Source organism: Boleophthalmus pectinirostris, unplaced genomic scaffold (assembly GCF_026225935.1).
Source record: "Boleophthalmus pectinirostris isolate CB_2022bp ecotype Guang Dong unplaced genomic scaffold, ASM2622593v1 HiC_scaffold_2, whole genome shotgun sequence".
Classification (NCBI taxonomy): Eukaryota; Metazoa; Chordata; class Actinopteri; order Gobiiformes; family Gobiidae; genus Boleophthalmus; species Boleophthalmus pectinirostris.
In genome coordinates this window covers 4946760-4963645 of record NW_026571152.1, presented here as the reverse complement: position 1 = coordinate 4963645, position 16886 = coordinate 4946760, and the positions used below count along the sequence as shown (strand labels likewise).

General features: G+C 39.9%; 1 protein-coding gene across 1 annotated transcript in view; it reads right to left on the bottom strand.

Moving 5' to 3' along the window:
- Nucleotides 1-7071: 7071 nt before the first annotated feature.
- The window catches only part of lamb4 (laminin, beta 4), a 66263-nt gene continuing 56448 nt past the window's right edge, over nt 7072-16886 (bottom strand). Inside the window, exons 29-36 of the mRNA XM_055155370.1 lie at nt 16037-16239; nt 14997-15191; nt 13988-14132; nt 13462-13669; nt 12396-12531; nt 9385-9552; nt 9045-9198; nt 7072-7687 (exon numbers count right to left, since the gene is read on the bottom strand). Of these exons, the coding sequence (XP_055011345.1) occupies nt 7551-7687; nt 9045-9198; nt 9385-9552; nt 12396-12531; nt 13462-13669; nt 13988-14132; nt 14997-15191; nt 16037-16239 (1346 nt within the window). The 3' untranslated portion in view covers nt 7072-7550. The remainder of the gene's footprint in view (nt 7688-9044; nt 9199-9384; nt 9553-12395; nt 12532-13461; nt 13670-13987; nt 14133-14996; nt 15192-16036; nt 16240-16886) is intronic.

Genomic DNA, 16886 nt, shown 5'->3' with positions numbered 1-16886 from the left:
TCAAACATCCAAACAGAATGTTTTTATAATGACCAGAGCATCATAACAATTCTGTATCATCATTCACACCCAGTTCTCTCTAATCAGACTGACGCCACCTAGTGCCTCCATTCAATTTCATTTCTCTCCAGCGACTAGGTCAGGAATCAGAATACACTAGGCCACAGGTGTCAAACATGCGGCCCGGGGGCCAGATCCGGCCCTCCAAGACCTTTAATCTGGCCCTCGGCTGATTTTCTACTAAAATATTTTAATTCTATTTTTTATTAAAATATTGTTAATTTTCTGCGGTGCTGAGCATTGCAGCGTCTCCAGCGTCTCTGTACGTGGCCCCTCCCACCAGAGCAGCACAAATAAAGATTTGTCTCTTTCCAAATGCTCTTAAAGGACGATCGTTTTGACTGTTGACCGTGACAAATGTCAAAAATGAGAAAAGTGGACGTCGAGTGCAGGATTTTCCAAGAAAAATTGACTTATTCCTATTTATACAAGTTAATGTTAAACAAGTTCATATTAAAACATTGCGTTGAAATTGTATTTTTCTTAAAGTTTCAGGTTGTTCATAATATATTCATAATAATATTTTGTAAAAGAGTTCATCAATTAAAAAAAAGATTTCTGTAATAGATTTGTGTTTCTCTGCACAAATATTTAAATTTATTGTTATTTTTGGGGTTTATATGACATGAGTTTTCTGATCCGGCCCCTTTGGGATCAAAGTTGGTTGGATATGGCCCCCGGACCAAAATGAGTTTGACACCCCTGCACTAGGCAGTTCGTAAAAACCCCGGAAGTGCGAGTCCAGGCACCAGCCAATCAGCGAAGAGCAAAGAGAATGTTTGGTGAATTTCATCAAGGGGAAAGACGTTATTTTCCTTCTTCCTACGTGATTTGGGAAAAGTTTCATATACCAGTTAGTCCCTGTTAGTGGAGCATTACATACGTCACGAGTCACGGCCAAATAGCAGCGATTGGTTAAATGATAAAAAGTATCCACCTACTGTTGAGTGAACGAATCCTAATGCTGTGACGTCAGACGGTTTGTACAAAGTGAAACCGTCTGATAAATCAGGCTAAGATCTACTGGCAAAGAAAAACAAAATTCTTGAATTTGTGTTTATTTATGGTGGAGTAGAGAGACTTTTCCCCATAACTCCAGCATGAAAAGTGTCGCCCGGTAATATAAAACTAACATTAAAAACAACATAACAGCATTAATCAATCATCAATCATTTGTGTTCTGCTGAGATTTTCTTTGATTTTACATGCTTCTGTTTAGCTTGTTGCTTGTGCTGCTGTAGCGTGTGATCTTCAGTGATGTGTTCAGAGGATTTTGACCCGGGGCTGCGTTGTGTTCTCAGTTATTGGCTCCATCGCTCTTTATTTAGGCGACGTTATTTAACCAAATAAAAAATAGCGGTTGACAAATTAAACTTTTGAGGAGAAGTGCGATACGGAAGTGCGAGTTCAGGCGTCAGCCAATCAATGAAGAGCCATATATTCTGTGTTGTGAACGATTCCTGAGATTGAGGATCTAAAGCTGGAATAAAGAGAATGTTTGGTGAATTTCATCAAGGGGAAAGACGTTATTGTCCTTTTTCCTATGGGATTTGGGAAAAACGTATTAATATACCAGTTAGCCCTGTTAGCGGCACATTACATACTTCATGACCAAATATCAGCGATTGGTTAAATGATAAAAAGTACCTGCCCGTTGAGTGAATGAATCCTAATGCTGCGAGGTCAGACGGTTTCTACAAAGTGAAACCGTCTGATGAATCAGGCTAAGACCTACTGGCAAAGAAAAACTAAATTCTTGAATTTGTGTTTATTTATGGGGGAGTAGAGAGACTCTTCCCCATAACTCCAGCAAGATGTAAAACTAATGATAAAACCAACGTTTTTAACGAACAACAAATTAGACATTCATTCAAGTTACGTTATTTCACACTGTTGTTGTTCTGAGTTTACAAAAAAATATTAAAAAATTAAATTTAAGACCTTTGTGAAAAAAATAAGACTTGGACAACATAATTTAAGACTTTTTAAGGACTTGATGTAGGAACATGAAATTTAAGACCATTTTAAGACTTTTAAGACTCTGGTTTTTGAGGAGGAAACATTCAAACATTGCGTAACTTTTCTGGTGGAGGGTCCGTCATATGCTTTTCTCCATGGAGATGCTGTTGCTTTGTCTGGAATGTTTCACAGTATGGCATTAAAACTTTCTATCTTTCAAACCAGACCAAGTTACAGGTCAGATCTGTGGAGATGCAACCCCGTCAGCACGTCTGATTTTCTAGGTATTTTTGAGCTTTAAACCAACTGTGATTCAATAAATAAAAACAAGCAGATGACAGACTAAAAGGTTACATAGTGCACCTTTATAGCTCACAGGATAGAGTGAAAAATAGAGTGACAAATAAAATGTAAAGTAAATTGTAATGAATCAATACAAGAGGAAAAATGTGCGTCTTTCTTTTGGCACAGAGCCCCGTGCCCACCCACCGCACAGACACATGTGAGGGAGGGCAGAGGAGCAAAGAGTCCAACATAATGAGAGACACTACATGAAACATAAAAGAGGAGAGGATACGTTCAGACACAACATCCTGGAGACGCTTCTGGAATGAGGGTCCAAGTTGAGATACAAAACAGAGATGAAACCAGCTCCGAATGACTGTCAGATTTGGTTTAAAGCTCCTATATTACTCAGAATTGACTCTTGTGAACTTTAAGTCATGTTATCATATTGTTACCAGGACGACAGCGCCATCTGCAGTCCGATTTCTTCAGGACAGTCTCCCAGATGTGTGAGAGTAAACAAGCCCCCTCATCCCGGTTTATAGTTAAAAGTGCAGAGGGCAATGAGAAAACACAATATGAACACACCAGTGAAACCGAACAGAAAACTCAGGCAACTACTCGTCCAGCCAAAAGATAAAATAGAACTTGAGCATAAATGTAACGTCATTTTTTTAAAATTTTATTTTTTTTATTTTATTTTGGGCAAGTAAAGATTTACATTTATATACAATGGAACATATGACATAAGTGAAATCATAATAGAAATGAAAATAACAACAACTAGTAATAACTATTATTATTACTATTTTTGCCCAAAAAGGAGTGGGAAGAAGAAAATGTATTTAATCCCACCCCTACTAACACAATGAGCTTATTTTGCGTTTTTCAGACATTGTGAATTAAACTATATGAACTATTTACAAGTGCAGACAAGAGTCACTGTTATAGTTTGGTAGTATAACATAAGTGTATCAACAATGGTAAAGTTAAGGATACAGACAATGGTAAGAAACAACAAATACAAGTAATGTAATGGACAGCACAAACCAGCAATGGTAAGAAAAACAACAAACATAAACCATATCCATACCAAATACCCTGCATGTCCAGCAATAACACACACGTCGAGGAAATAGGGAGCGTGTTCAGTCCACAAAAAAAGGCACAGAGAACAGAACATGAGAAGGAAACAGCGAAGGAGAAACACAAGCAACAAAACACAAAGCGGACAGAAACAACTCAAATCGACCGTTTACGACACTATAACAACAAACATCTTCGTTGGATAAAAGAGGCAATCAAAATATAAACCGGGACGAGGGGCTTTTTTACTCTCACACACCCGGGATACTGTCCTGAGGAAGTGGGACTGCAGGTGGCGCTGTCGTCCTGCCTCCACATGGTCATACCGGTTTGTCAAAGCCTGATCCCGTCAGATGTCAGAAGCTCAGCAGGGCCGGGACTGGTTACTTCTTGGATGGAGACACTGGGAAAATCAGGTGCCACAGTGGGGCGCAAGTCGCAAAACTGTTGTCGTGTCCTTAGGCAAGACACTTCACCCACTTTGCCTAGTGTGTGTGTGAGTGAATGTGGTGCATAGATTGGCATAGCAGCCGCGCTTCAGTCATTCTGCCCCAGGACAGCTGTGGCTACAGAAGTAGCTTACCATCACTGAGTGTGGAGAGAAAAAACAATGAATCTATAATGCTCTGTAAAGCATCTTTGTGACATACATATAGACTATAGACTCTGTCTATAAATAAAGACTGACTTACAGCACCAAAACCTGTTTAAATCAGCGGAGCGACACGTCACAGCAACATCACATGACTCTGACGAAGACCGCAGGGAGCAGAACAAACTAGGAGTGTGCAAAAATATCAAAATATCGATATATTGTATTGTTTAATGTGAGGATACTGTATCGATATCGTGGGTTGCTGTCTTGATATATCACCATGAGTAGTTTTTGGTTTATTTTACTCAATTATTTTCTTACAGCACTGCAGTTTTGTTGCTTGTTCAGTGGAAGGAATCTCATTTATACAACACATTTGACATTTTCACTGTTTTGATGATTAAACTGTTTCATATGAACTTTACACAAGAAGTGCTTTAACAAAGACTTTTATTATCACAGACATGAGTCAGCCTGTATTTTTTATTGAACCCTATTGAATCGTTCTGAAATATATCGTATTGAACCAAAAGCTCACTGTAACATCACTGTATCGTATTGTGGCCTATGTATCGACGTACGTATCGTATCGGCAACTTCTTAATGATAAACAAAAACAAAACAAAAACAAACTCTTGGTCTGAAAAAACAACCTAATAACATAAATTATCGGAAGTCCAGATTAACCACACTGGACTACACAGAGGAGCACTTACTCTACTGCTACATGACATCACAAGGTGGAACAGTGCGTTTTGAGAGAAGAACTCTAAAGAAGTCTAAATCAGTATTCAGGGTTTGCATGTGAATGAAACAAAACACCACTCCAGGTCTGTTTGTGATGAGGAAACTGTGATAAAAAGAGATCAGAAAATATCATAATGTGGCATCTTTATATAAAACTGTATCTAAAACTGGACTAAACAAGAACTGAACCTGGATTAAGGCTAAATTTGAACAAAAGATACAATCATTAGGAATAAAATCATCAGTTAATTAAACTAAAAATAAAATCCCGTTAAAATTTGAAATCTCCGTCAGCTCAAGACCACGCTTGGGCCAAACCAGGACTAATCCAGGACTGTGCCTAAACCGGTCTAAACCCCATGGCACTATTTTGTAGGAATCTGAATTAAAGACATCCAGACCCCCTCCACCTTGGCCTTAAGGCTTACCCAGACAAAGGCATTCCTCTGCCCACGGACACACACCTCCCCCATGGGTAAGTCAGCCACCGCAGCCCCTCACCTGGAGCCACAAAGGAAGAGGAGGGGGTCCCAGAGGGGAGGGGGCTGGGAACAGATACAGGACCTCAGTTAATAAGAGTGTGAGATAACAGAGTTTTGGCAGGACAAAATGATCAGGATGTATTTTGAGACAGTTGTATTGGTGTATTTCACATGAACATCAGTTTCCAGCTTCTGTAGTGATTTCTCTAGAGTTTAAATCAGAGCTAAGATATGTTTAAAGTGGGACAAAACATTAGGGGTGTGCAAAAATATTGAAATATCGATATATCGTATCGTTTAATGTAATGATACAGTATCGATATCGTGGGCTGCTGTATAGATATATTACGTATTGAGTATTTTTTGTGTATTTTACTAGATTATTTTGTTACAGCGCTACAGTTTTGTTGTTTGTTTAGTGGAAGAAAACTCATTCACACAGCAAAAAGGTTCGTTAAAATGAACATTTAGAACATTTTACTTTATCTGAGTCGACTCTACCAATGGAATAAGTGTTTTTCTAAATTCAAGCGACATTCAATTTCATTTCTTATTTTAAGGGTTGTTGTTTTTCTTTTTTTAAGTGTAGCAAGTTGTATTTTCATATTTTAAGAACAAAAAATCGTATTCCACTGACAGATAATTTAACTTGTCAAGTGGAATTTACTCAAATCATGATAAAACTTTCTCAATTCAAGTCATCTTAACTTGGCTAGATTACATTTTTTTGCAGTGCATGTGACACAATTGACATTTTTTACAGTTTTGAGGATTAAAATGTTTGTGTTTCATATTCACTTTGCACAAGAAGTGGTTTAACAAAGACTTTTACTATCACAGCCATGATTTTGCCTTTATTTTTATTGAACGGTATCGAATCAATTTGAAATATATCGTATCGAATCGTAAGTTCACTGTATCGAAATATGTATCATATCGTGGCCTATGTATCAAGGTATGTATCGTATCAGCATCTTCTTAATGATACCCAGCCCTACAAAACCTGTACTGTCTTCTTTGTCTTCATTCTCGGCCTGTTTCTCACACGTGGGTTAAATGAGCTCAAATGAAGTCGTACTAAACAGAAAGTGTCTGTGGCATGGCCCTGCTTTTACCTTGATTTGATTTAATTAGAATTATTTCACTTTAGACACACATTAGTTAAAAAAAAGTTTAGTGTTGCTTAGTCCTTGTGTAGTCTGCTTTTGTTCTGGTTTAATGATAATTCTCATAATGCACTGGATTTGTGTAGTGCCTTTCAAGACATCCGAAGATCTGCTTCAGAGCGTTCTTCATTCACTCCACACTCGATGGTGGTAAGATTCTACTGTAGCCACATCTGTCCCAATAAGAGCAGCAAAAGGAAGTCACACAATCATTTACAAGTGAGGCTTTTAACACATTCCTAATGAACTGAACTTAGGTAAATATTGATGGATAACGACCATTTGTGAAGTCTGAAAAAGCAAAAAGGGACATTAACTTCCACCTTTCCATAGAGCTGACCTGTAACCTGGTCTGGTGGTGGATATTTGTAGGTAAAGCAGTAACACCTTCATAGACAGATGGCAGGATCTGAGAGCCCAGAGCAGAAAAGTTACACAATGGATCCAGCATTATAGAAGTCATTTGGCAAGTCCACTGTGAGCCCTCTGTATTATTATTCAGAGGAATAAAGTATTGTAAACTATTGTAAAGTACTGGAGATGTCTCTATTCTAGTCGTAGCAGTGACAAGAAAGAATCTGATCAACAGAATCACAATTACACACAACTATAGTGAAAAAATATGGTTCACTTTAATAACAATGTAAAAAAGCAAACAGAAATGTTCACTATATCAGATAATAATGAGTCATGTTAGCACCAAGATTCTGTAGCTTTAGCTTATGATCGTGTTTCTTTTGGAGTTTTTAAAAAGTGGAGAGAGAAACAATTAAATCTGAATCTTCAAAATATTCAATAAAAATACACATACGTACATAAATGTAAGAGTATGTTTTAAAAATGAAACAAATGCACATTTGTAACAAAATACTGTACAAATACTGAGTTTGTAAAAAAGGGAAAAGGGTCAAGTGAGGTTGTGGTTCTATGTGATTTTATCTCCTGTACTGCCCTCTAGTGACATTTCAGTGTTACTACACTACACTGCAGACAATACTTTTCTTCAGGTTCTGAGTGGAACACACGTAGATCGTCATTTACATTCTGTTCACTGTGAACAACACTGATGTCAGATGGCTTCATAATCCTAATGGGATCACTGACTTCCTGTTCAAACTGCTGCCCTGACATACAGTAGGTGTTTCACATACTAGAAGATGTTGGAAAGTTTCATGTACACGTGGTGTAGGACTCGGCTTTGCGGCTGATGGCCTCTCTCAGAGAATCAGCCTTTTTCAGAAGCTCGGCCACTTCTGCTGCTTTGTCCAGGCCGCTTTGATTCAGACCCTCGATCCACTTCTCCAGGTCTGAAACACAAACACAACCAGTTTGAAGTAACAACTTCATAGCCATGGTTTAGTTCAGCCAGTCCATAATTCATTAAGTTTTGTAGAATTACTATGGGTCCTCTTGTTTTCATGGAGATGTTATTAGTTTGCAGGGAATGTTCCACAGTATGGCACTAAACTAATCTATCTCCATGGAGACAAGATCAAGTCAAGATCCAATTTTATCCTACTCATGTCATTTTTCTTTCTTGTAACTAGGGTTGTCCCGATCCAATCATGTGATCGGAAATCGGCGCCGATAACATGACTGCGGACTCGATCCGGACTCGGACGTTATGTTCTGATCAGGTATCGGAAAAATAATATATGTATATAACACACAGTGCACACAGAACACAACAGTTTTGTTTTTTAACTGAGGCGTGGGATTTGTTCAGTCCAGTTAGCACGACTGATCCCAGCGCCTGCTGTACTAGCGGCGCACTCACGCTGGGACTTTTGGGCCGTGCCGTGCTCGGGCGCTGTTACCTGGGGTTCTGTGGCTCGTGTTCACACCTGCGCGGCCGAGGGCGTCGTCGCATGGTGCTGTTTGTTTGCATGTTGTGCAACAGAGTTGGCGCTTTTGGAGGAGGGGGGTGGGAACAGCAGCATGGAGTGTTTCTTGAGCAGTGGGATCGATGTTGTGGTGCGCGCTCCGCGGTGGGTTTGTGGATGTGGTGGTGGTGCGGGGGAGAGAGGCTGTGGGGCTTCTGTCATCTCGTTTTTATTTGGTAAGATTTTGTATTATTTGGCTTTTATAGACGAGCCTAAATGTTTCAAATGTAATGCACAGACTTCCATATAATATCAAATGTACAAACTGTAGATTGTGCAGAGTCGAGTCTCAGGTCTGATCTGATTCTGGTCTGGTTCCTGTTTTGTCCAGTTCATTAAATTTACTAAGTTACACATTCCAAGACCAGACTGTGAAAAGTCAAGGTTTTCAACAATGATGGTGCAAGGTTAGAAAAGTTAATCAAATTAAAGTTTTGGACATTTGATTTTTCACACTAAGTTCAGCCCAAATACCACACACTGAAATCAATACTTTCTGATCCCCTCATACATCCTGGATCTTATTCTTTGCTCTTAGTTCATTTCATGTTTTATCGAAGTATCAGATCAGGACTTGGTATCGGCAGGTCCTCAAAATCAAATGACTCGGACTCGGACTTGTAACATCATTATTCTCATCATCATTCTAAGAAATTTAGCAACAATAGTAAAAAAACGTTCTCTTTTCTCATAGATAATCCTGATCTGTCTGTTGTAGGCTTGTTTCCTCATAGACCTAATCTGTATGTTGTATATGTTCTAGGCTTGTTGGAGTCAGTACCTTCTATCTGCTGCAGTTTGTCCTCCACCTCCGTCTTTAGAGCCTCCGCCTCCTTCTTCAGCTCCTCCAATTTTTTGGCTGCTTCACTGTCCTGTGTTTGGTTTGATTTTTTATTTTTCAACAGATCAAATTTCTCCAGGACGTCCTCCAGACCCTGAGAGGAGATAAACTGACGTGACCAACATTGAACAAGGAAGGTGGTCGTGTCATAAGGAAAAACAGGCAGACTGCAGGAAGAATCATGATGTTATCACTGTATAGAATATAAGTCACTCACTCCTAACTGCAGGGGTTCTGATAACACTCAAGATTATAGTGAAATGATTTGCTTCTTTTTTACCGGTACAGCGTCCAATGCGTTGTTCAGAGCAGACTCCGCCTCCTCCTTGGCCTCCTCTGCCTGTTCTCGGTTCTGTTCAGTTTTATTCTTCACAGCTTCAATCTCGTCTTTTAAAGTCTCCAGTCTTGGGTCCATCAACATTGACTCCAACTCATTCATCTTGCTTTCCTGTGGAAGGAATGAACAGGACAGGGTAAAAGTAAAAAGATATAAAACAATGGCACTGTTTTCATACTTTGCAGCTGATGTCATCCACATTCCTTGGGGGTGTGATGCTAACTAGAGGCACTAATCTGTCAGAGGCTTTTTAGATGTTAATCTGAGTGCTGTTTTAAATGTTAAAGTTATCGGACCCGTAAGAGCTGATTAAACTGGAACTACAACAGGTGATTTGATTTTTGCTGTTAAATGTCTCTTGCACATAAAATAACATTGCTGAACATTCCACCACACACAGACACGTTCCACCACACACAGACACGTTCCACCACACACAGACACGTTCCACCACACACAGACACGTTCCACCACACACAGACACGTTCCACCACACACACAGACACGTTCCACCACACACAGACACGTTCCACCACACACACAGACACGTTCCACCACACACAGACACGTTCCACCACACACAGACACGATACACGTTCCACCACACACACAGACATGATACACGTTCCACCACACACACGATACACGTTCCACCACACACACAGACACGTTCCACCACACACAGACACGTTCCACCACACACACAGACACGTTCCACCACACACAGACACGTTCCACCACACACAGACACGTTCCACCACACACACAGACACGTTCCACCACACACAGACACGTTCCACCACACACACAGACACGTTCCACCACACACAGACACGTTCCACCACACACACAGACACGATACACGTTCCACCACACACAGACACGTTCCACCACACACAGACACGTTCCACCACACACACAGACACGTTCCACCACACACACAGACACGTTCCACCACACACAGACACGTTCCACCACACACACAGACACGTTCACCACACACACAGACACGTTCCACCACACACACACAGATACACGTTCCACCACACACAGACACGTTCCACCACACACAGACACGTTCCACCACACACACACGTTTCCACCACACACAGACACGTTCCACCACACACACACACACGTTCACCACACACAGACACGTTCCACCACACACACACGTTCACCACACACACAGACACGTTCCACCACACACAGACACGTTCCACACACACACAGACACGTTCCACCACACACACAGACACGTTCCACCACACACACAGACATGATACACGTTCCACCACACACACAGACACGTTCCACCACACACACAGACACGTTCCACCACACACACAGACATGATACACGTTCCACCACACACAGACACGTTCCACCACACACAGACACGTTCCACCACACAACAGACATGATACACGTTCCACCACACACAGACACGTTCCACCACACACACAGACATGATACACGTTCCACCACACACAGACACGTTCCACCACACACAGACACGTTCCACCACACACAGACATATTCCTAATGTAGTTCCAACTAACTCAGCTCTTTCAGGTCAAAACAAAGCTCAGATTAAAGTCTAATTTGAGTAACAGAGCTTCAGACAGAGCAGTGTCTACAGTTAGCATCACCCCCAATGAATGTTGATGACATCAGCTGAAAAGAAAACATTTGTATTATTTTTGTATAGTCACATTTAAAATGTGTGTCCTGTTGTTAGGCGCCAGCATGAGCACTACTCACTAACAAAGGTATTTCCATACATTTAGAAGAGTTCAACTTCATTAAAAATCAAAGCTAAAATGTCCAGTGAAACCATTAATAAAATACATAAAAAAGGCCAAATAAACCTTCCCACACAAGGCTTAAAAGACTATTTGCTTCTGACAGAAAACACTTCAGTTACAGTGGTCCCATCCCCTCCTCCAGTCACAAACTCAGACAATATCACCAGAGACAAACCAAAACAGCTATCACCAGTATGTCCCAACACTTCTGATGGGGTACAGCCAGTGTTGTACCTGAATGCGTTGAACTATCGTTCAATTAACGTGTTCATATTTTGGGAGAACGTGAACTGCACTGTATTACTGCCTGATAAACATACTGTGAACGCGTTTATTGTGGTGTCTGTGAGCGACATGAGCCATCTATTTAACTTTGTTCAATAGGGTTCCAGATTTTTTTTACATGCCAGGCGAAAACACAATTAAACACACCATAAAGAGCCCTTCATATTTAGTGGAAAAACCTTCAATCTGGCAACAACATGAGCCACCAGCATCGCATCGCTGCATGTGTCATCAAAATAAGACAAAACAAAAGAGCAGCAAGGAAGCAACTGTACCAGGATCAACACAGATTCATCATTTAAAAGACTTCTATGATGAGGTAGCTGAGGAAGGGAATAACCTCACATGTATGTGCAAACTTTGCCCACGGGCTTTCCAAAAGAAAACCCACACTTCAGTCACATCATCAGTAAACTTAAAATGACACATTGAACTGAAGTACCCGGCGAGACTTTCAAGGATTATGAAAGCATGTACGAAACCAAAAGACAAGACAGATCCTCCACCCAAATCCCACTGACAGTGTACAGGAGCGGCTCTGCTGAAGATGAAATCTATCACAGAGTTTCATTGTGAAAACTGATCAAATATTTGCTGTCTGTGGTTCTGTGGTGCTTTGGCAAAGATACTAAAAAATAATCGCTCACACTGGAAAAAAAAAAAAAGAACTAGAAGAACTATGAACCAGTTTTTTTGGAACTATGAAAGAGAACGAACTATTAACTATAAACAATTATGTACTACAGTATGAACGAACTAGTTCATTTTGAAATTTGTGGGCTGAACTTTGAACTAGTTCACGTAGAAAATGCACTTTCCTAGCACATGGTGTAGCTGTGAGTTCATCCTTGTGGTGGTTACCTCTGGCAGCAGGTCCCGGATCATGTCCTGGTCTTGGCTGGCATTGTCCAAATCATCGTTGGCTTTGTCCTGAGCTTTCTCTGCATCGTAAAGGTCCTTCGTGATGTCAGCCACATTTATGTCTTTGGTCCGATTCCTGAAAACAAAACAAAAAAAACAACAACAAAAAACACTTTAAACATTAACAATATGTATAGTGTATTCATATTTTTCTGTTATGACTGATTATTTAGTTTTCAATAGAAACAGAAAACAAACACCAAAATTCCTGCAGAGGTGCAAATGCAAGGAGCAGCAAGACAAAAGTGAAAAAATGCACAGCAAACTCAGATGGCCGATGTCCAAAAGCCTTTCCATTTTTAAAATGGCAAAAAAAGCCCTCATCAGATTGATTGTTCAGTTTTGCCATTGTCAATATTTTAAAATCTAAGGCAAGTCCCTCAATAATAAAGTTGTTGTCACTTTCACACTTGAAGTTTAAAGCCACAGTACGGAACAATTCGGGCAAACAAGAAGGTGTAATTACATCCCTGCAGTGACGTCCTCAAAAACAGACCTGGCGTTGTGTTTGTTTCATTCACACATGTTGGAGTAATTCTGCATTATTAGTCTGTCCACATTCTCAAACCTCAAAATGCTCCTTTCCACCTTGTGATGTCATGCAGTGGTCGTTTTCAGGTTAAAATCTACCTTTTACGTTTTGTTCAGAGGAGATTGTCAATTCCAGGGCTGAAATTATCCAAAGGATTCTAGTGAAGGTGCACAAAGTGGAGCACTGATCTTAAATATGCAAGGATTGTGTGTTAACCATGTGTGGCATTTATTTGATCTATCTTCATGAGGATAAGAAGGCCAAATTAGTCAGAATTGTAGAGAGACAACACATCAGTAAGTAGCACGTTTTTCAAAGTACAAAAACACTTGTAATTGAAAAAAAGTTTGATGTCATTTGTGGAATATTTCTGTACAAATAATAACATCCCATAAATGTCATATAGTGCACCTCTAATCTTGAGTATAATTCCCAAATGAGGCTTTAATATGAAGCTTAGATGAGTACACTGACTTGACTTCCTGAGCCTGCTCCTTGAGCTCCTGTGCAGTATTAGCCTGCTCCTCCAGCTTCTTCAGGTCTTTGTCTGAGTTGGTGGCGTTGTTGATGAGATCAGTGAGCTCCTGGATCATGGATCGAATCTGCTCTGGACTCTTGGGCAGCTTTATGTTCAGAACAGCACGAGCCATTTTCTCTATGTCCTCAGCTGGAAGCAAATCATCTACACACAAGAGAGGAAGTCAACAACTATGTAATGTTGGACCAGAAGTCCTTCGCCTAAATGTAAGGGGGAAATATGAAGTTTATAGGTGGAGGGTATAAAAATCTTTTTTTCTCAATCTGAATATGTAAATAATAATAAATAAAATAATATATATAAAAAAAGAAAAGATGTCATGTTTCAGGTTTAACATAGGTGCTAATTTCCACCTGCAGTTCCCCGACAGGCTGATGTCACAGTTACAACAAATATGTATTCATTAAACACTGAAGGTGGCAGACCCTCCATTTTGAGATAAAAGAATATTGTTATACTGACCGAGTAGGTAGTCCTTAACTTTCTGGATGAGTTCTTTGATTTGGTTCTTGTCTTTCTCGTAGGACTCTTTACTGGAGCTGATCCGCTCCTGCAGGTCTCTGGACTGGACCTTGGTCTCTTGAGCCGTCAGGTTCACTCTCTCCATCTGAAGAGCAGCACACAGTCTCAACTTTGACCTGTAAATGTAGTTTTCTTTTGCAGTATGGACGCTTGTTCTAATGAATCTAGTTTTGATACAGTCTTCCTGAACATGTGAGACTGGATTCTACTTTGACTCGTCGGACTCGACTCGACTGTTCTGTTTAGCTGCCTATGACTAAAGGGTTTTTATTCTGCACTCTTCTCATTTAGTGTTCATTTGATGAGTATTTCTGTATTGATTTGTTTGCATTGTGATTCTAATGTTTTTCTAATTCTGTAAAGCACTTTGTGTATGAATTGTGCCATACAAATAACCTTGCCTTGCCTAGTTTTAATATGTATAATCAAACAGAAATCTTAAGAAATATTTAATAATGCTTCAATTTGATCATATTTACCTTGATTTGTGACTGTTTAAAATGTCTTGTTTCACATAAAATAAAAACAAGCATTTTTTCACTCGAAATAAGCAAAAGAAAAAAACATTCAAATATCTAAAACAGTGGAATCTAGCCAACATTTGCTCAAATCAAGGTTTGGACCTATTTGGACTTATTGGAGTATTTGAGTTGAGTTATAACTAGAGATTTTCCAATGCATCAGTAGTAAAGTGAACTAGGCCTATAGTCCTTTAGTAGTTTTATAAAATTTTATATTTGTCGGCTAATTATTCTGTTTTGGCTTATATAAGTGCCTATATGATGCATGTAATGATGTAGCAGAAGATTAAGAGTGAATGATGCGTTTAACCAGCCTTTTACATACAATATTTTTCAGCATAAACAGTGCGCTTGTAGTCTTGTGAGTGCACTTGGAGTCAGATACACAGTCAGATCATAGTGATACTACAGCCCTAACGTGCACCTGCCTTGTCCTTGGCCTCTTGTATCTTCAGGGGCAGAGCGTTGATAGTGTCTTGTGTTTTTTTGGCCGTCTCGATGGTGTTCTGGCTCAGGGAAACGATGCCGTCGCACTCTGGACCTCCACATTTTCTGCCAAAGAACCAGGTCAGACACAGAGCTCCTCCACAGGCAGAGCAGTCCAGACCGGAGCCTCCACAGATCTGCAACAACCAAACACACACTCAATCTATGTGGGTAGAACTAAATTGTACTTTTCAGTAGTAGTTTTACTCCTACTTGAGTAATATTTTTGTTTAAAGTAACAGTACTCTTACTTGAGTAAAAGTTTTAGTTACCCTTCCCACTGTGAATAAGTGACTTTATGTTAGTAAGCTTTATGTTGACAATATGAAATATTGTCTGTGTTTCTTGTACTACATTTGTGTGTCTATCGTTTGAAAATCGCAGCTTTTGTGCATTACTTAATGTTTTGTCCTTCCAATTATATTAACTTTAAATTATAAATCAGATGTTACTATAGTTACTCTTGAAGTTACTCTTATTTGAGTAGTATTTTTCCCTTGATACTTGAGTCATTTCTTGGACCACTACTTTGAATTTCTTCTTGAGTAAAATTATATTAAAGTAACTTGCATGAGTACAATTTTTGGTTACTCAACCCACCGCTAATACTAAAATACTTTTTTACTGTTACTCATTTCTTGGACCATTACTTTGTACTTCTTCTTGAGTAATATTATTTTATTTTTGGCTCCCTCTGCCTCTAACTGTTGTGCTTTAAATGCCCTATCTCTGTATGCCTTTATGTACTTGTAATACAAAACTGTGCCACTAGAGAGCGCATGTGCCCCTGAACAACTCTGACGTGTCTGTTTCCAGTAACAATGTCTTTGACTAATATTAAACATACATGTTTATTTAACATGGATCTCATGTGAAATATCAGACTGAATGATTCAGTAATAACATGTCCCTGAACATGAGCAGACAGACAGACCCTGGACCAGAAAAGTGACACAGCACCTTTAAATGCTGTTTATTTCACCTGTTTGTTGAAGCTGACGACGCTCAGAGCTTTGACCTTCTTCTCTAGCGGCCCCAGCAGCCCCTCGCCCCTGCACGTGCTCAGTTTGCGCTTGGTGTCCTGTCGTGTGTCGGCCGAGTCTTCCACTGCACTAGAGGCGTTTCTCACACGACTCTCCTCAGCCTGGAACGACCTAAAGCTCTTCTTTATGTCCTCCAGTAGATCTGCAGAAAAACACAGGGGAATTAAACCTCTATTCTACTGCACTCATTTAATATCTTCAGTGCAGGGCTCTCAAACTGCAGACCCTGACATAGTTTCTACAGCTGCGAGATCATTTATCATTTGCATTATTAATGCACATAGCATTAATGAACTACAGTTCTGAAAATGCCATGCAACCTAATACTGACACAACCTTTACTCTGTGCTGCCGAAACAAACAGCGTAGACAGAGTGAGAGGAAACACAACACTTTCCCAACAACCAAACCCACACAGGACACGCGCTGAGAGGAGAAGCTTCTGGAACAGGTGAGAGTGACTGTCAAAGTGCATGGACGAGTTGCTTCCAGAACAAGGGAGGTCAATGAATTACAAAACAAATAAACACACAGTTAATCTTTTTGATGAATAATGTTCACCTACAAACATTTTTCAACATTCCTTGAGCTCTGAGTGGGTAAGGAGGCTCAGGGACATCTGTCACAATCTGATCCACAGACAGAGGGATATCAGTGGATCCACTTTTCGACATCTGGTCACTCCTGTGCCTCTGTCTCTAAAATGATTTGGGTCTCTCCAAATTTACTTGACTGTATTTCGAAGAACAAAAAAACACAAACAAACAAATGGCTCTTAAAAGGTTAACA